The sequence below is a fragment of the Marmota flaviventris genome, chromosome 2 (assembly GCF_047511675.1).
Source record: "Marmota flaviventris isolate mMarFla1 chromosome 2, mMarFla1.hap1, whole genome shotgun sequence".
Classification (NCBI taxonomy): Eukaryota; Metazoa; Chordata; class Mammalia; order Rodentia; family Sciuridae; genus Marmota; species Marmota flaviventris.
Genome location: NC_092499.1, coordinates 83,934,297 through 83,955,508, shown reverse-complemented (window position 1 = coordinate 83,955,508; position 21,212 = coordinate 83,934,297). Strand labels below are relative to the sequence as shown.

Below are 21,212 nucleotides of genomic sequence, written 5' to 3'. Positions count from 1 at the left end.
TGTGAACCATTTAGGGAAAAAAATAAAGAGCATTTATAATCTTACTACCTACCTTCTTTCAACATTTGGTTTTGTTTTCTTCTAATCTCTTTTTATTTTTTTAAAATTTATTTATTTGTTATACATGACAGTATAATGTATTTCAATTCATAGTACATATATAGAGCACATTTTTTCATGTCTCTGTTTGTACACTGAGTCACACCATTCCTGTCTTCGTACATGTACTTAGGGTAATGATGTCCTTCTCATTCCACAATCTTTCCTACTCCCATGCCCTTCCCCTCCCTTCCCTTTGCCCTATCTAAAATTCCTCCATTCCTCCCATGCTCCCCAGCCCCCATCCCCATTATGGATCAGCATCCACATTTCAGAGAAACATTCAACATTTTGTTTTTTGGGATTGGCTAACTTCACTTAGCATGAGGTTCTCCAACTCCATCCATTTTCCTGCAAATACCATGATTTTATTTTCTTTTAATGCTGAGTAATATTCCATTGTGTATGTATACCATAGTTTCTTTATCCATTTATCTACTGAAGGGCATCTAGGTTGGTTCCACAGTTTAGTTATTGTGAATTGTGCTGCTATAAACATTGATGTGGCTGCATCACTGTAGTATGCTTTTTTAAAGTCCTTTGGGTATAGACTGAGGAATGGGATAGCTGGGTCAAATGGTGGTTCCATTCCAAGTTCCATTTCCAAGGAATCTCCATACTTCTTTTCATATTGGTTGTAGCAATTTGCAGTCTCATCAGCAGGGTATGAGTGTGTCTTTTTTCCCACATCCTCGCCAACATCTAGTCTCTTTTTCTATGCATGCGTTCAGTTTTTCTTTTTTTCCTCTTTGTATATATGTAACTTTTAAAATTTATTCTGTAAATACTTTTCTATGCATTTTAATACTTAATATTATAGCAAGACCCTTTCATGTATCATAACAAATCAATGTCATTATTTTTATCAACTGCATTATATCCTATTACAAGTGTGTACCATGGTTTACTTCAGTATTCCCCAAATATTTGGATATTTAGATATTTTCCAATTTACCTCCATCATAAACATTGCTTCAGTGACCATATCTGCACATAAACCTTTATGTAGACTCTTGCTAAATCCTCTAAGATATATATTTCCATGAAAAGCCTCCGTTTCCTACCTACCATCAGACTGCACTCTGTAAATGTTGAACCAGTATAGCTGCTCTCTCTGTTCATGGGCAGCTTGTATAATTTGTTATATATGAATGGTTAAAAAAAAATTTAGTTCGACAGGCAAATTGTTTAAATTTGTTTTTATTTGATTACCAACAAAACAGAACATTTTTTCCTTCTATTACATAGATATTTGCTTTACTTATTCTCAAGTATTTGGTGGTTTTTTTTAGTTTTATTGATTTTATTTTATTTTTTTAATTTTTTATTGTTGGTTGTTCAAAACATTACAAATTTCTTGATATATCATATTTCACACAACAGACACTAGTATGGCAATATGTAAATCAATGGATGTGTAACTGATGTGATTCTGCAATCTGTATATGGGGTAAAAATGGGATTTTATTTTATTTTTTTAAATACACAACAGCGGATTGCCTTACAACTCTTATTACACATATAGAGTACAGTTTTTTATATCTTTGTATATAGAGTATGTTCACGCCAATTCATGCCTTTATACATGTACTTTGTGGGTTTTTTTGCATTATAATTCTTACTACACAAATTTTCATATCTCTGTTTATATATACCACAATTTTTCCATATCTCTGTTTATATATAAAGTATGTTGACACCCAATTCGAGTCTTCACACATGTACTTTGGGTAATGATGTCCATCACATTCCACTGTGAACAAGATGCACAATTCTTTATTAGGTTTGATTGTACCTAACCCATTTAAGACTTTCTACTTTTGCATTTTCACATGCAGAATTATAACTGAAGTTATTTAAGTGTTTTAGCAGCAGTAGATGACCTGGGGCAAGACACAGCAGACGAGATGCAAGGAAATTCTGTATAAGTTGGAGACTACCTAACTAGAGATAACCTGACTGAAATCGAAATGGCTTGTGTGTGAGGTCCACAGATGGTCCCAGAGCGGGAAGTGCAGGGGGATCTGCCTGGAATTTCCTGTGGTAGCCACCAGGTGGCACCATCGACCCGGGATGGTTTGATTTCTAGCACAGGAGGACCAGAAGAGGTTACTGGAGAGTGGTCATGAGAGAGGTGGTGAGTGAGTGCCATTCACACACCTAGGACATTCACTGGTTGGGCATTTGTAATTAACCTGGCAATGATCGTGAGTTGACATGGTTCACCTGTGGGTATGTGTGGAGAGGGAAAGGAAGATTAAGGCTTTTTTTTAACATTTATGTTTTAGTTGTGGATGGACACAATACCTTTATTTTATTTTTACATAGTGCTGAGGATCGAACCCAGTGCCTCAGGCATGCTAGGCAAGCGCTCTACCTCTGAGCCACAACTCCAGCCCTATGGGCTTTTTTTTTTTTTTCAAGAAATTATAATGATAGCTTTATGGGTATAATTTACATATTATACAATTCACCCATCTTAAGTATACAATCTCCTGGATTTTAGTATATTCACATAACAACAATCAATTTTAGAACATTTTTATCACCTCAAAAAGAAACTACATCCCCTTAGCCATCCCCCCTTCTATGCCCCCTTTTCTCTTCCCCTCAATCTCGAATCTTTCTGTGTCTGTGAATTTATTTTTAATATTTCATATAAATGAATCATATAATAGGTAGTCTTTTGTGACAGGGCTGTTGCCTGACTGTTACTACTTGCCTTAGCCCATACTACCCCAGCCTGATTTTGTGGCAGGAGGCATGAGGGTAGCTAAGCAGGTTATTTCAAATGATAGGCATTTCCAGACATTAGGACAGAAAAAAATCTACCTACAATAATGATTTTTCCCACCTAACAGGTCATCAGAATCAGCTGGGAAACTTTTAAAATGAAAGTTTCCTTGCCCAAATCTCTCCAAGAATTCAAATTTGGTAATTCTGGGCAGTGAGGTTTGCTTAGGACTGTGCGTGTGCGCACGCTCCTCTGATGATTTTGAGATTGCTTGGCTGTCAGCAGTAGGAATCAAATGGTGAAGAAAAGGAAACCTGGTTTTGAATGGAGGCATGAGAAGAAGAAAGTGGCCTTTCTCTGTCTACTGGTTGTATCTGCAGCAGCTTCAAATACAGCGCCTCTTGTGCAGGCTGCAATGCTGGTTCATGTCAGATCAACATCTTTGACTGAGCATGACAACGGTACATATTTGAAGGCCATCAAAACCAATGACATCAGCCTTATTTGCCATTCAGCTGGCAAATATCTCAATGCAGTATAGTAGAAAGAATACTTAATTTGTTTGAAGCTTGCCAGGTTATTCCACTGCCGAGTTCCTGAGATACTGTGAGCATCCAGAGAGAGTGGATGTGAGATGTGACGTGCTGCACAAATTATCAAGGGACAAGATGAGGGTTTAGAGAGGTGCCTTGTTTGCCTGCCTCATTTCATAGTAGAGAAAATAGTAGAGGCCCCAGAGGTAAAGCTCTTCACTGAATGTCACACACCAGCTGTTGGTAGTGGCCAGCATGAGGACCGGGAGTCACACAGCCTTTGCTTCCTCTTTTTTCCCCTATGTTTTACTTCCCTACATCCTTTTCTTTTGGGATCTGGGGAATCATATCCAATCACCTTTCATTTTTAGAAATGAGGAGACCCAGGCCTAATTTGTCCATGGTTACAGAGCAAATTGACTTATATTTCCTTTGTCTGGGTAGGAGTTAAAATAATGACAGATGAGGAATCTAAGACGGTACTCACATATGATTTCTAAGAACATCCCAAAGAAGATTCAAATATGGTGAGGCCTGAAGCTTATGCAATTTAGAAAAGCCCTCTTTAAGAAAATAATACAAGACCAGGGGTGGTAGCACATGTCCGTAATCCAAGCAACTTGGGAAGCTGAGGCAGGAGGATTCCAAGTTTGAAACCAGCCTCAGCAACCCTAATCAACTTAGTGAGACCCTGTTTCAAAAAGGTGGCGGGGGTGGGGGGCAGTGCTGGGGCTCTTGCTCAGTAGTTAAGTGCCCCTGGGTTCATTCCCTGGTACCAAACAAAACCAAAAATACCAAATTAGGTCTAGAACCTTGGAAATGGTCTGTACAAATGAGGGATTCATTCACTTCACTGTAAATCCACTTCTTGGAACAACAATGAAGTCCCAAGTCATGTGAATTCTGCTAGATTTTTATTTGTATAAATAATACCTGTCTTTCCAAGTACCATTTAGTTACCTCCACCTCATAGAACAGAGGCTGTTCCATCAAAAAAGTGATATGCACCTGTTACATGTAAGGGAACTTCGAGGTCAGGAGGCTACTGACTAACTCAGGAGATGAGGCAGGAAGGCAGAGATAGACGCCACACTCCCTTCCCCACTGTGGTCTAGGCCAGGGATGGCTGAGGGGCCCATCTCTATTTGTGTCTCCAGTTTTGGTCTCAGAGAGTCTTCTTCACATAGTTATCATTCTTACTCTGCCTATCAGAGGGGAGGTGGCTGTTGTCATGAGGAAAACCCTTTGGGGTTTTTTGGAGTAAAAATTTTTCAAAATTTACATGACATTTTTGTGATTAACCCCACCCCACCCCCCCCCCCCAAAAAAAACTCTCTTAAATCTCAAATTACTGACTTAAAATGACACATTAAATTGCTTTTATACATCAAGGCCACTTTTCCCCAAACTGTGTCTAATGCCACTGAAACAATTAAAATAACAAGGGTAATCTGGATAATCTATGCCTATTCTCAAAGAATGTATTTTAATTCCTTTTGGTAAAATAACATCTTTATCTAATTCTGTTTGTTTAAATAATTGCATTAGTATTGTCTTTTTTTCTTTTAAAACTTTGTTTCTGCCACCTTCTGAAAGATACAACATGGAGTTAGAGATATATCGAGGCTCAAGAGGGGAGCTAGGTTACTTGAGGGGTTTTTTATTATGTTTGCTTTATTTCATGTTTTTATTGTTACCTTCAGTTTTATTGAATTCCTGTGGAGGAGACGGGACTTAGAGCTGTGAACTCAAAGTCCCTTTAAGTAAAACCAAGCACAGTCCTCTGATGAGCATTTCCCTTGGACTGCTGGGAGGGATGGCCGCTCTCTGGTGCCATCCCAGGCTCGTTGCTTCTCATGGCAGTTTTACTGTCACTCGGAAATGAGCCTCCTGAAACCTTAAAGCACAGGGGGGCATTAAAACCCTAGCAGGTTTACAACAGCCCCTTGAAGCGCAGGGCGGAGGGTTCCAGAGCCCACAGTCTGAGGAGCGGCTGGTCAATTCTGATGTCACACCAATCCCATCACTGGGGTGTCTCTTCCTGTTCTTTCTGAATCATGGATTCAGACATCCTCAAAAACTCTTCCCGGGTAATTCCAAGACTCTTAACACATCAATTCTAAGGAAAAAAAAAATGAACAAATATCCAGAGGAACAGAAGTGTATTTAGGATATGGTTTTAATTAAAAATTTTGAGTTTTCCTTCTCAAAATTGAGTATGAACCATTAAAAATGGGAAAAAAAGAAAAAAACCTCTGAGTATAAAAGCAATAAAAGCCATTATTACCACTAAAGATTTTGATTTTTTCTTTTTCTTTCTTTTTTTTTTTTTTTTTTTTTTTTGTACAGGGGATTGAACTCAGGGCATTTAACCACTGAGCCACGTCCCCAGCCCTTTTTAATATTTTACTTAGAGATAGGGTCTTGCTGAGTTACTTAGTGCCTTGCTAAGTTGCTGAGGCTGACTTTGAACTCCCGATCCTCTTGTCTCAACCTCCCAAGCTGCTGCAATTACAGATGGATGCCACGGTGAGATTTTGAATCTTCTAATAAACAAACAAACAAAAACTGGTCTTCTCTTTCCCAAGTTGTCCTCCTTAATAACACAAGGGAATTGAGTCATGTCTATAGCTTTAAAGTGCTAACTATGGCATACATAGGAATGCATCCTATAAGATGCACAGGCACACACTATCAGCCTGCAGAACAGTGCAGAACATATCTTCTAGTGAAGGGACCGCTAAAGAAACAGGGAGCTGGTTGGAGCCACCTGGATGCTTACTTTCTCCTCAGTTACCTTGAGTCTACCCAGATTGCTAGTTATACAGGTCTGTTTACCTCTATCCCACTCAATTGGCCCTTCAACTATTTTTCTGATCATGACCCCTCAATCCAAGGAAAAAGAAGAAAATATTAAGTGCTATGCTTGTACCAGTCAATCTTCTCGATGAAGAACTATTGTCACCCCTGTTTCATAGAGAAGATAACTTGTTCAGGATCACCTATGTTTTTCAGTTTCATAGAGCTCATGAAATATAAAATGATGACCACAGCTAACTTTCATTAAACACCTTATATTTTTCCACAATTCATGAAAAAGCCTTAAAAAGGACTATTTTAGTTTTAACCTCATGTCAACCTCCTATGGTTGAAATTATGTGTTTCATCATTTTACAGACATGATCATGCAGCCAGTATGATGGGGCCAACATTCAAACTGAGGCAGCTGGTTTGCAGAGACTGCACTTTGGGTCACCAAGCTGAGTCTCCTGTCTTCCTGTCCATCCAGTATTTTGTCACCAGCCCCATGTGGCTCCTGAGCACTCAAAATATGTCTGGTTTAATTTGCATTGGGCTACAAGCAAAACCCAAGCACCATATCTTAAAAACAGTATGAAAACATGCAAAATGTCTTATTGGTAATTTTTCATATCAATTACATGTTGAAATGACAATAACTTGATAATAATAAAATAAACTATTAAATTTAATTTCACGTATTTTTAATTTTTTGAAATGAGGTTAGTAGACCATTTTAAATTATATATGAGGTTCACATTGTATTTCTCTCAGATAGTGCTTCTATATACTATTCCAAAATAGTTTATAGAGACTGAACTTTTCTTAGGCCAACATCATTTCTGATGTGGATAGAGAGGTTCAAGCCAACCTTAAATGTAAGGCTGGGGTTGTTTATAAATTTTAATTGCTTATGCTTTCTTTAACCCTACAATCATGTGTGGGCAAGGGAGATTGCCTCTTTTATGGTTCAGAATATATATATATATATATATATATATATATATATATATATATATATATATATATATATATTTTTTTTTTTTTTTTTTTTTTTCAATGTCTGCATGGGATGCTTCACCTGCTAAGATGTCCCTCTTCTATCTACTATGGTATGAATCGCTTAAGCTTTCAATACAGCTATGTGACCCCCTTGAATCTGTCTCCTACAATGTGTTATTGGATCCCAGCTCCAGGTATGGAGCCTGACAGAAAAGTGATTCTTAGTGGGTAGCCAGCATTTTCTGTTTGTTTCGTTGTTGTTATGTTCTCAGTTACTATCAACAGGCAGCAATTACTTGGATCCAAAAGGAACAAGCGGGGAATATTTGTGTGAGATGGGAATACAGACCAGAAAAACATTACCAGAGGTTCATAGAGTCTCTATTCTTCTCCCAGTCACATGCCCTCCCCTCCTCAGGCTGGAATTGTTTTAAAAAGGTCATGACTGCTAGAAACTCAGACACAGAAAAGCATGTCCTACAAGAAGGTCAGTGTGTCCAAAACAAATGTTTATTCTAGCTATCTATGGCAGCTTTGGACGGAGCAAGGGAAATAGGAGACTGATAATTAATGCAGGTACCAATTTGTAAGGCTGAGTGAGAAAATGTTCTTTGCCATGGCCCAAATTGAGTCCCCCTGCTTAGGCTACAGACATAGGTAGGGGACTGATGTGATGAAATAATTACATGCTTAAGCCACATACCTCCCAGCCTGTGCTAGTGACGCTCCTCTGATCACAGCTAACCTACAAGAAGGGGACTTTCAGCACCAGGCCCTGCCACCTCCTGCCTCCTTCCCAGCCAGGATGGGCACATCTTCTTGCCTTCTCTGTAGCTGTTTCCCCACTAGCCTTCTTCTCCTGGCTTGATAGAGACCATTAAAGAACTTTGTGGGACAGAGGGTCACCCCCTCTCCCATGGAGTCTTGTTTGAAGTCATCTGCTGGCTCACCCATTCATGCTTTCCTATTTACCAAGCTTCTGCATATCTCTGCCTTTGTGTTGGAAGCCATCCGTCAGGTGCTTGACCACTGATTATTTATGAGCTTCTTACACCTTTGCCTAGCTGTGGTTTGGCCTTGGAGATTCTGCCTTTGTTGATTTCTGCCTGCCTACCAGGATAGTCACTGCTGTTACCCTTTCTCCTTATCTGAGGACCTCATAGAGCCTGCAGCCATCAGAGCCTGCTTGTCTTTTTTGCAGTTCTGGGGAATTGGATCCCAGCCCTTGAGCATGCTAGGTAAATGTTCTATCACTAAGCCACATCCTGCTTGTCTTTTTAGCTGATAAAACAGAGGGCCTGGGACCCTGTTATTGAAATCGCTACTTTAAAATCATTACCTCAGAAGTCCTGTAAGTTGCAAATTTATTTCACAGGAGCAGAGCACCACATATTAATTAGCACTCATTGTCATGGTGGTAGAGAACCTTAAACAGAAGAATGACCCTTAAGACTTGTCATGTCATTGGGAGCAGAGCAGCTGACAAAGGATGTTGTCAGTAAGAGTCAGTTCAGAAAGAACGGTTGAGGGGGTGGGGTAGATAGTCGGAGGCAATCTAGTGCCATGTGGAATCAGATGCCAGTGACCCAAATTCATACTTTGACCTTTCACCAGTTTTGCCCAGATTCTCACCTAATCCCAAATATCACCACCACAATTTTGTTTTGTTACTTTTTCAGCAAAAACTGATACCTCAACTTAAGTTCCACTCTGACCCCCAACTAGATCATATAATTTCAGCAAGAATCATAGAATAAAGTTCTTAAAGGACCCAAAATGGGCCTTAACCTCAATATGAAGATACACTTTACCTCCATATAAATTGATGGGTTAAGACTTCATTTCAGGCAGCAAATAAGAGTTAAATTAAGAAGCCAGAAGTGCTATTGCAAATTATCTATTGAAATGGCTTTCCCCCCACCCCAAAACCTGCCATATTTGCAAGTATCTCCAAAATGCCTTGTTCCAAATTATTGTATTTTATTCTTTGGATTTGTGTATGTGTTGGGGAGGGGAGGGGCTTGTGGTGACTGCAGGGAAATTGGTTCAATTCATAGAATAAAATTTGAACTTTTGCAAATGAGTAAACAGCCAAAACAAACACTCTTTGGAAAAAAAATACACATTTTCTCCTTTTGAAAAACAAGCAATGCCTAAGCAAAATACCTTAAAAGTGAACTAAAAAGCTTTTCTAAAATAAACAACTCTGCTTGTGATCCTAAATTGGGACCACATGTAGATGTGAAAGCTGCAAATGCTGTATGCTTAAGACTGTGTTTCTGCTTCTACTCTTTGCGTGCCTCCAAGTAGATGATGATAATGTTGCCCTTGGTCCCAAAGGAGCCTGAGCTTTTTGGATCCTTGGGTTGGGGGTGAGGGGAAGGCTGAAGAAGAAACAAGAGGAATGAAAATAAATGCCTTTCAAGTGAGCTATCTGAACAATGGGTTTTGCTTTGCTCATCTGCCAAGGCTCACCCCAATTCAGATCTTCCATAGGGACAAGATGAGCCAGTGATGGGGCATTTGCCCTGTGGGCTATGTGGGGACCAGGCTCCAACTGGGAGTATAAGTCTAGTACACTGCCCTCGCCAGCCCCCTGCCCTGAAGCAAATCAAGGAATAAGCCAATTCACCACAGATAGAATCATTCCATTGTTTTTCTCAATAGCTAAGTGCTGTGTGCTTTGGGATCACATGTCATGAGTTTGGAGTATGTGGATATTGCAACATAAGCCTTCACCATTCTAAACAGATTCCACTCACAGGGAGGAGAGTCCAGGCCACTATATCCATGTCTAAGAGTTAAGGGTTGTGAGCTCATTCTCTCATTCTGGGAGAGGTATTTCTATTCTATGTGCTCATGGTCTCTCTCAACAAACTGGCACTTACATCAGATACATATTTTGTCCCCTTTAGCTGGAAGGCAAGCTCCTTGAGAGAAGACATTATGCCACCTGCTTTGGGATGGGGGAGGCCTGCTCTGAAAAAAATGAAAAGATTGAGCTCAAGTGTTAATTTAATTATTTAGTTTTAAATTGACAAGGAGTCACAGGTGCTAGCAAAAAGCTTTGAGCTGCTGTTGCACAAGATCCCAACTCCTACACTGTGATCAGAATGAACAAACATGTAGGATTCGTGCTCTGTTAATCGTGCTGTTAAGAAATGATGTTTGGATAATAAAGTAGCTGGCATTTATTGAGTACTTACTACATACCAGGCACTGAGATAAGCATTTGATATGCAGTATCTGATTTGGTTCTCCCACAGTATGTTATCCCCAGATTAAAAGGGAGGTAACGGAGGTGCAGCCAGACAGAGAGGTGATAGAATCCCAATGTGGCAGAGGTGGACCTGAATCTAGGGCTCTCATAACAGGAAGCTACAGAAGTTTCTTTTATAAAAAGGATGGTTTTGCTATGGATCCACAGTAGATGAAAAAAGTTGCTTTTCGTAAAATATGTTTGCATTTTAGGACTCTGATTTCTTGGCAGCAATCAAGGCAAAAAAGGAAAGTCTTAATACACAGAGTGGGTCTTGAGATGGTCATGTACAGAAACTGCTCAATTTCTTTTATTTCTTCCTTTGAGCCCACTTGAATTACCTGAATTGCAGGAAGCAGAAACATGGAGATTAGACATCAAGAAGATTAGAGTCCACCCTTGTGCGGGCCTCCTCTTTCAGGCTCTATTTCCTGTTAATAAGGGCTAACTTGCGTGTCCTTCTCCAGCCCTCTCTTCTTGCCCCTGTCTTCTTTGCTCCAGTGGAGACGGTATGTGGGTGACTCTGCCTGTATGCCATACCAAGTAGGAGAAACCGAGGCTCGGATTGTTCAGGTGCTGACTGATGAGTCCTCCCAGTGAGGAGCAGTGATTGCACTTTTTGTAAAAGTGGGTTAACTTCAAGTCATGGGGGAAAAAAAAACAAGAAATTTTCAGGGCAAGTGAGATCTTCCTTAGTAAGGCCCTTGGGGTTTCCTGGGATGGGTCCTCATTTAGTCCCTCGTGTCCTCTCCGTGCTCCACACTGGCCACGTTCTGCCTCACTGCTTTCCACGTCAGATGTCTCCTCGGTCCCACTTTGCTTTGCCCTCCTCCTGGCTTAGGGGTGGGGAGTCCTCCCCATATCTCCATTTCCTCTCCTCATTTCTTCGGGTGCTTTCTCCCTTGCACCTTCAGCCTCTGAAGGAGGGTGAGGAAAAAACCAGAGGGGCAGCTATTCCTCAGAGTGACCTGACAGCTTCAGTCTCCCAGACCAGTAATGAAAGAAAAGCTGGTCATCACTTTAGAAATGATTGATGGATATTTGCTGGAAGAATGAAGGACAAGACCACAGCGTATTTTTAGCATCTGCTGTTTGTGGTAACATAAGTGAAAACTGCTGGACCCTGTCCCTCCCGCTGAATGGCTGGTATTGAGGAGTGTGTGCCCACTCCCTGCCAGCCTCTCCTCACGGAACTCCCTTTTTATGAGGTGGGTGTCTGGCTCCTTGGCACCAGGCTGCCCCACCACAATTCTCCTTTCTTGCCGGGCACTGATGCCCAGCTGCAAGAGTCCATGGACAGCTCAGCATGGGGTGCGGGTACTGATGGGACGAGGCTGGCTGCAAGTTTGTCAGGGTGTTACCAAATTGTGAGGCAAAGTCTGCAGGGCAGGGGCTCTGTCTGGATGCTCTCAGCCTTCTGGCATGAGTCAGCACTCAGACACGAAGGAACCATGGTAGTGAGGGCAATGGCTGGTTTCCCATTCAGAGTGGTTCTGCTGGTGCCTGGCTCTGCAGTGGGAAGCCAAAACCCTGGTCATTGCTGCTTTGGGTCCTTTGAGCTACAAACCATGAGAGGCTCCATTATCTTGACAGGTGGTTCTGCCAACTGTTGCTCTGGAGCTGGAGCTAACCTTTGAAAGATGGGACCCCACTGGAAAGGTATGGATGGGCTGTATAAGGCCCCTGGGGATTCTCCTCATGCCTTCTGGAGTACAAACAATATTGGAATTCCAGACTCCAAAAATAGCACTGATTTTCTGGTGACTTTAGGCAAGTAATTATCTTGCAAGACTTTTAAAAATGTTTTTATTCATGCACTATAGTTATACATCTAGTGGGATTCATTTTGACGTATTCATCAAAGCATATAACAAAATGTGCTCCATTTCAATCTCCAGTACTTCCCCTTGCCCTCCCCTCCCCCTTATCCCTGATCCCCTTTTCTCCATTCTACTAATCTTCTTTCTATTTATTTATGGTTAAATATAAAAGTGAAATTCATCGTGATATATTCATATATGCACATAGCATAATTTGGTCAACCTCATTCCCCAATTCTTTCCCATCCCTTCACCTCCTCCCTCCTCTTTGGTCCTCTGCCTCTACTTTACTGGTCTCCCTTCTATTTTTGTGAGATCCCCATTTTTATTCCTTTTACCTCTCTCACTTTCATATGTAAGAGAAAACATTCAACACTTGACTTTCTAAGTCTGGCTTATCTCACTTAGCATGAGGTTCTCCAGTTTTATTAATTTACCAGAAAATGACATAATTTCATTTTTCCTTATTTTATTATTTTTTTAACTTTTAAAGGATAATTAGAATATAGAATGTATAGTAACAGTAATCACAGGTCTGCATGGGTGAACAAAAAACAAAGGATAGCCTTAAATCTCTTATATGTTTAGGAAACAGTGTTAATGATCAGAAATATACTTAGTAAAAGTAAATATATATAAGACAGGTCTTCAAATCACAGTGTAGCCCTTCTGTTCAGATACAATGTATAAAAGAGAGCACTTATTGGTTGACTTGTCAGTAAACTTACATAAACTTTCATTTTATAAACTTTTACATAACACTTAGACAAGGCTTAGACAGATAGTTCTCAGAGATGCATACATATACTTAGATACATGTATTTTGGATGTCAACAATATTGTTATAACCTAAATAACAGTTGTTTGTTTAGATAGTTACAAAGTAATCATTTAATACTTTAAAACAGGTACAAACACTAACTCCTTTGAGATTTATTCATAATTTCATTCTTCTTTGTGGCTGAGTAGAACTCCATTGTGTATATATACCACATTTTTAAAAAAATCCATCTGTCTGCCAATGGGCACATAGACTGGTTCTATAACTTGGCTATTATGAATTGTATGTGTGCTTTAAACATTGCTGTGCATGTATCACTATAGTATTTTAGTTCCTTCAGATAAATATCAAGGAATGTGTCATGTGGTGTTTCCATTCCTCGACTTTTGGGGAATCTTCAATCAGCTTTTCAAAGTGATTATACTAATTTGCCATTTACCAACAGTGTATAAGTGTACCTTTTCCCCCCACATCCTTTGCAGCAATCATTGCTATTTGTATTCTTGATGATTGCCATTCTAAGAGGGGTGCAATGAGTTCCTAGTGTAGTTTTGATTTGTATCTCTCTGATTGCTAAAGATGTTGAATATTTTTTCACATATTTGTTGGCCATTCTGTTTATTCTTTTGAGAAATGTATATTTAGATTTTTGGCCCACTTATTGATTAGTTTATTTGGTATTAAGTTTTTTTGAGATTTTATATATTCTTGATATTAATCCCCTGTCAGAAGAGTAGTTTAGCAAAGATTTTCTCCTATTATGTAGGATTCCTTTTTATACTCTTCATTGTTTTCTTTGTTGAGCAGAAGCTTTTTAATTTGATGCCATCTCACTTATTGATTTCTTGGTTTTATTTCTTGAACTTTAGGAGGGTTGTTATGGGAGTTGATGCCTATACCAATATGTTGGAGTGTTGACCTGTGTTTTCTTCTAGTACTTTCAGTGTTTCTGGTTCAATTCTTAGGTCTTTATGACAGTTTGAGTTGATTTTTGTGCAGGATGAGAGATAAGAATCTAGTTTAGTTCTTGTATATTGAATATCCAGTTTTTCCAGCATCATTTGTTAAAAAGGTTATCTTTTTTCCAATGTATGTTTTTGGCACCTTTGTCAAGGGTCATGATTATTCTGTGTGAATTTGTCTTTGTGTCTTCTATTTGTTCCATTGCACTATGTGTATTTTTTATGTCAGTACCATGCTGGTTTTGTTACTATATTTCTGTAGTATAATTCAAGTTAGGTATTGTGATGTCTCTAGCCTTACTCTTATTGGTCAGGATTGTTTTGGCTATCCTGTGTATTTTATTCTTCTGTATAAATTTTAGGGTTCTTTTCTCTGGTTCAGTGAAGAATGTCTTTGGTATTTAATGGGGATTTCATTGAATCTGTAGATTGCTTTTGGTAATATGGCCATTTTGATGACAATAAGTCTGCCTGTCCATGAACATAGTATGTCTTTTCATCCTCTAAGGTCTTCACTCTTTCTTCAGTGTTTCTTAATTTTCATTGTAAAGGTCTTTCACCTCACTAGTTAGATTTATTTCTAAGTTTTTTTTTTTTTTTTTTGAGAATTGAGTAGTATTCTTGATTTCTTTCTCAGCCAAATCATTATTGGAGTATAAGAAAGCTATTGATTTATGTATGTTGACCTTGTATCCTCACAGGATTTATTTTCTTAATTATAGTTATGATTAGTAATTCTTGTCCTACTAAATTCACTAGAAGATTTTTGGTGAAAGATGAAGGATGTAATTTGCACACATTGAGAACATATCTGCAAGGGAGGTGTTTACTTCCAATTCCTGCAGGATTCGTGTGAATGAGAAATGGTGCCACAGGCTGCTTTTCTTGTGAAATGTGGAGGGCCTCTTTAATTGGAATAAAGCCTTGAGTCAAAGGACTTTCACTGCAGCTACAACTCCCTAATCTGAAGCCTCAAGGGGCTTTTAAAAAGGCTCTCAGCAGCTCCACTGGATGTTGCAAATTCCATAAAGCAAGATCAACACCCTAGGGTGCTCTCAGAACTAATTTAATCTTATTTTACATGCAATTTTAAGGAACTCTATTTTCTCATTTTTCAGCTCTTTGTTACTAAAAGCATGACCAGTGGTTTTAGCATCACCTGGGAATTTGTTAGATGGTGAAATTTTTCCTTTAAAATGATTAAGTACATGAATATTGATCTTAAAGGGGTTGTTTCAGTCATCTGGGTACTATATGGAAAACCATGTTCCCCAATAAAAAGATGAGTGACATATTACTATAATTGGAAAACTCAGTTCAGATTTTGCTTCTTATACATATATGAGAGTAAAATATAATACCAGAGATTTATTCTAAGAAGCCAGTACACCAGAAATCTCACAGCTGTTCAGAGTTAAGTGAAAATTTTGGTGTTTTCTGGAATTAACTTTTCATGTTTTTATTTACTAGACATTGCAAATGTTCAAAGTCACTAAAGCAGGAAAATGGATTTGAAACTGAAAAGAGTTTTAATTAACCAGAAAGATGCATGCCCTGCTCTGAATAAGTGAGAGGGGAAGGTGCTGAATTCCAACTAGTGTCCTTAAAACTGCTGCTGGGAGTCATGCTGGGACCCGACCAGTTCATGAGTGGCAGAGAAGGAGCTGAGGTCCATCAGAGAACCGAGGCTAGGGAGAGACTGACACCAACAAGGTCAACTGCCTGGCTGGATCACCAACCTAAAAAGCATATGCAGGAGAGGGAGAAAGGCACAAAGCAGAGGATGGGGATGCAAAAGGGAGCCAGATGTGGGTGAAAGCTTAGCAGACTTTTATGGAGTGTTCCAGCACAGTCCAAGAAAGAGATTTAAGGGCTCCAACCCAGATCAGACGAATTCAGGTATCCTTTTCCTTCTTCCTACAATTGCTCCTGTGCATCACAATTGAGTACAACTTTGTTGCCATGATGATATAAGCAAAATCTATCAATAAATCAATATCTAGAGTTTAGAAATAATCAGCTTCCTGATACCAATTTTATCACATAAAGCGTAGGTAAACCAAACTGGGCTTTAAAATTCATTTGACAAAAATTAGGTATTTTCCATTCACTTTAGAGATATTTGTAGATTGCTATGGCTGTAGTGGCAACAGATAAATAACACATCATCACAGGGTAGAATTAATTACCTGAAATAATTTCAAAGCTGTAGGTGAAAGATCCTGTCTTTAGCAATGGTGTTGTTTTCTCAGATCAACAGACCTGTAGACTTTGGCATCTTCACAGACTTTTGACTCATCTGTGTTATATGTATGGCTACTGTGGCCACCCTATACCCAATCCTTGTCACTACACTCCTGCATTTGAGCAACAGTCTTAGAGTAGCCCTTCTTAATTTCCTTCCAAACTATTTTGTACAGTGGTCAGTTGCTGTACCACTATGCATTGTCTACACCATGATTAATTGTACTGGGGAGTATATCTTATTACACACCACTGGTTTATTGTGTTAGTCTAAATTAACCATCTAGACTATAGCATCATCTAGAGAATAGAGACCAGATCTGTCATATTTTTATCTTCTATAACTTTAGCAAAATAACTGATATGTTTCTTCTAGCAAGAAGTCTTCCATGCCTTAGAGAAGGGCTAGATTATTCTCTCTACACAGCTGTGACATCCTGCTGTGTCTTGCTTCCAGTATAAGTGCATCACAAGTGTCTCTTTCTTTTTTTTTATTTTCAAAACAACTATCTTTTATTTTTATTTTTAAAAATTTGTTCTAGTTAGTTATACATGACAACAGAATGCATTAAATGTTTATTTCTTTTTTGTATCGCTATAGACTATACACTAATGAAAGCAGGGTCCACATGAGAATGGTTCATCACTGACCCTCCCGTACTTAGTCCAAATCTTGCCTTATAGAATATACTCAATAAATATTTCTTAAATTGATTAGTTAATCATTTTAAAATGTATCTGGATGTAAGATAGTGAAGGAGATTGAAGTGAGTGGACCAAACATCATTCGTAGCACCATAACATTTTGATTGACGTGGCTTCAGGTCTAATAGATCAACAATATCTAAACATTATAATGAACCAGATAACTAGCATTTTATTGGGTCTGCAACCAGATGATTTTCAAGTTATTTTCCATAAGTGCTTACTTGTCTATAAAACTCCAGGTCCTGAGTGCAAAGAGCAACTTTTTTTTTTTTTTTTTTTACTTCTACACATCTCCCACAGTTCCTACCCCAGTGACTTTGTTTTCATTTGGTGTCATTAAGTGCAGTTTGAAAAGAGCTTGTGTTCTAATATATCTGCCTGGTTCTAAACATCTGTTGCTCCATAACAAGTGTGGCATTCATTTTAATGGCTCTGGTGCACACAGGTAAACAGAGCCTTGGCAGGCCTTTCATAAGGGAGACTGTGTTTGCTTCCTTCATTAATTACTAATGGGGCATTAAGACATGCATTCACCTTTGAGCCAAGTTGGATAATTCCTGGCATCTAATGCTAGGGTGCTTTCAAAAGTTGAAACATGTATTGACACAGCAGAGAGCATGCCCTATAGCAAGCACAGTGGCAGCGCCAAGATTATACAAAGCTTCAAATATATCAATACCAAGTGTACTGATATGTCTGCTTAATCCTTGCAACTTTTGAGTTAATGTGGAATAATAATTACATATGTCCAGAGTACTTCTGCAAGCAGCTACCACAGCGTGAATTGGATGAACCATCAGAAAGACACAGAAAGGTTAAAATAAAGAGATGACAAATCAATGGAATAAAGAGTAGCAGGCTAATAGGAGAAATATGAATGAAAGTATGCTTTATGAATTAATTTTTATTTAACAGCCAATTACTAATGTAGTTAAAATGAAGAATTTATATCCTTGGACATGCCAACTAACATAGCATCAAAGTGATAAAATGAAAACAGTAATAAGAGATTGGCAGATAAATAGTAGTATTCATAGATTTTAATATATTGCCATCAGATTATGATAAAATATAAGAACATAAAGAATACACTTAAAATGTTGAATAATTCACTATTTTTTGACGATTATGGGTTATATAAAATACCTTATTCTATTATGCACATGGAAAATATACAAAAATAATAATATACTAGTCTGCAAAACAAATACATTTTTTCAAATGTAAAAATTCTGCAGGCTGCCCACTCTCATTGCAAAGCAATGAAATATAAACATGAATGAAATCAACAACCCAGATGATTGGTGGTTTATGAATTTGAGAGCTAGGGGGAATTACTGGAGATAAGATTGCCTTTTTAAAGTTAAACCTCAAATCAAACATAATAAATGGAGATTGAATGATGAAAGTAACTTTATAGAGATATTATGACTTCCAAGACATGGAGCCAGACATGATCTTACTGAATATGTATACATTCCCAAAGAAAGAAATGTATCAATCCAAAGTAGAGTTGGTTGAGCCCAAAATAACAAAAGCAAGTTACTGCGTTCATCCAGGGAGAAAGAGAAGTCCATCCAGCTGAACTCAGGTAATCTGGCCAGTTGGCAAGATTATCTTGTCAGGCTTGCCAAGTCATCTTTTGATTCTGAGTTGTCGTTCCTTGTTTGAGTCTGTGTGTGTGTGTGTGTGTGTGTGTGTAGGGGGGTACTGTACACTAAAGCAGCTGTGAGGGGTTCCTGGGCCTAAATAAAACTGAGAAATATGAAGTTCTTTCAAGAAATGGTCTGCTCTCTGATGGAAAAGGAAACTTCCTGAAACTTATAAAATGTTAGGGCTACAAGAAAGTGTCCAGAAATTGATATGCATTTGCACATATACAGTAAAGCAAGTTATGCAATCAGTGTAAGTTGTTCCTATTCTCTGCTGGGCCCTGGGTTCTGAGAAGGTTTTGGTATGAAGCACATAGAAGTTTGTGGGAGGCATAGAATAAATGGGAAATGACAGAATTTTTTTTTTAAACAAATGCTGGTGGGATAATAGGTTAACTGTTTTACATACACCAAAATAAATAACATATGTATTAAAGAGTCAATTTAAAAAATAGAAAAGCTAAAAGAAATATCCCAATGTTGGTAGTACCTCTGGAGGGACAACAACTTTGCAAGTTTAGAAGCACAAGAAGAAATCACAAAGGAGAATAAAAACAAGTCTGACTAAACAAATATTAAAAACTTATGTTGGTAAAGTATTGTAATAATGACTAGAATTCAAAGTCAGACAACATGGGAAAATATTTGCCAAAGCTGTGATGGCCAAAGGCCTGATATCTTTATTATGTAGAATGCTTGAACAAATTGATAAGATAAACATTTTAATTCCAAGACCATAAACAGACAAGTCATAAATAAGAAATCAAAACTAGCAGATAAACATGGCAAATATTTGACTGAGCTGAAAAATCAAAAGACATTTAAATTTTTCTAAATTAAAATTAGCAGAGGAAGTTTAAAAAAATATTTTCACAAATCCCAATGGTTAGTAAGGATGTTCTAAAATGGTATTCTCATTTTTTGTTGATGAATTTCATTAATTAGTACCTCTTTTTTTTGGAAAACATTTGGCATTACAATATCATGAGCCATAAAAATGTTTATAGCCTTTGACCCGGTAATTAGACTTCTGGGAATTTATCCTGAGGAAAATTAATCCAAAATATGGAAAAAATTAAATGCCTAAAACAAACTGGGAAACACTAAATGTCTCACAATAAGGGAATAGTTAATACGTCATGGTACAGCGATTGGATAAAAAAAACTACATAGTCATTCATAATTACAGGAATAGAACCCAGGCAGACAAACGGAAGGGTGCTTGTGCTTTAATATGAAATAAAAATGAGTAAAGCTTTATGTATAAAAAGACATGCTGAGGAGGAAACAAAAGATCAGAATAAATACCTCAAAATTTAAGTGGATTGAGCCAGAATGGCAGGATGAGAGGTGACTTTTTTCTTCACCTTTTTTCTCATAATCTTCTTTCAGTAACCTCCTCCCTTTCTGCCCCTACCCTCAACCCGATCCATGCCCAGCTTCCAGAGTCCTTCCCATAGGTGCCATGCAAATACAAACTCATCCAAGAAGCCCTCCCATCGCGCCAGCCAAGTGAAACTCTCCCTTTCCACACTCCACAGGCTGTATTCACATTTCTATCATAGCTCATATATAATCTGCCTTATGCTGAAATTATGTATATATATATATGATATAAATATAAAATCTGTTTCTGCAACTAAATTTCTAAACATCTAAACTTCCTTCTAGGGCAGGAACTGTTTTATTTATTTTTCTTTCTCCAAAGCATAGAACACAGCATCTTGCCTGTATGATATGCCTGAATTAATAGTAGCTAAAAATGAATTTAATTGCACTGCAATGAACTTCTGATTCCTTTGCAGGTGGAGCTCATGAAGGTCTGCAGCACTTGGGTCCTTTTGGCAACATCCCCAACATTGTGGCGGAGTTGACTGGTGACAACATTCCTAAGGACTTCAGTGAGGATCAAGGCTATCCAGACCCCCCAAACCCCTGTCCCGTTGGAAAAACAGGTAATGGACATACCCTTGGGTTCCCACGGAAAGTAGAGGCTTGGGGAGGAAACTGGAAATTCTAACACCATCTACAATACAGGCTCTCCCTGAGATTAATTGCTCCTTTTATCATTTAAATTGAGGCCTTGTCTTCCCTGGGGCACAGAGCTTCCATCTTGGGATGGAACAACCAAAGTAGTTGAATGTGTCTGAACAAAATGGAGCTGATGGCCTGGGATGGCAGGAAAACCTGAATCACAGCCTGGCTTCAACCACTTCATCTCCCTTTTATTTGCCTCCAGGGCTTTGGGTGGGTAGGAAGAAAGACCAGTCTGAGTTTGGAGAAGAGCCATGTCTCCAAGGGTCTGGGTAAATTGATTAGCTATATTGTAGTGCAGTGGTTCTTTAAGTGTGCTTCTGGGACCAGCAGCATGATCATCACCTGGGATCTTATAAGAATTGCAAATTCTCAGGCCCTACCCCAGACTTATTAACTCAGAGACTCTGGGGCTGGAGCCTTATGATTGTGGTGTACACTGTTTGAGACCTGCTTTATAAGAGAATGGAAAGGGACCCACAGTTTGAGCCAAGAGGTCTGAGTTCTAATGTCAATTACAGCATGTCATTCACTTCCTTAAGTCCCAGTCTCTCCATTTGTGAAAGGATGACACAGCCAAAGCCT

General features: G+C 38.6%; 1 protein-coding gene across 1 annotated transcript in view; it reads left to right on the top strand.

Moving 5' to 3' along the window:
* Nucleotides 1–21,212, top strand: part of Scg5 (secretogranin V) — a 54,640-nt gene that overhangs the window by 19,608 nt on the left and 13,820 nt on the right. The window contains exon 3 of the mRNA XM_027926094.2: nucleotides 20,399–20,548. Within this exon, the coding sequence (XP_027781895.1) occupies nucleotides 20,399–20,548 (150 nt within the window). The remainder of the gene's footprint in view (nucleotides 1–20,398; nucleotides 20,549–21,212) is intronic.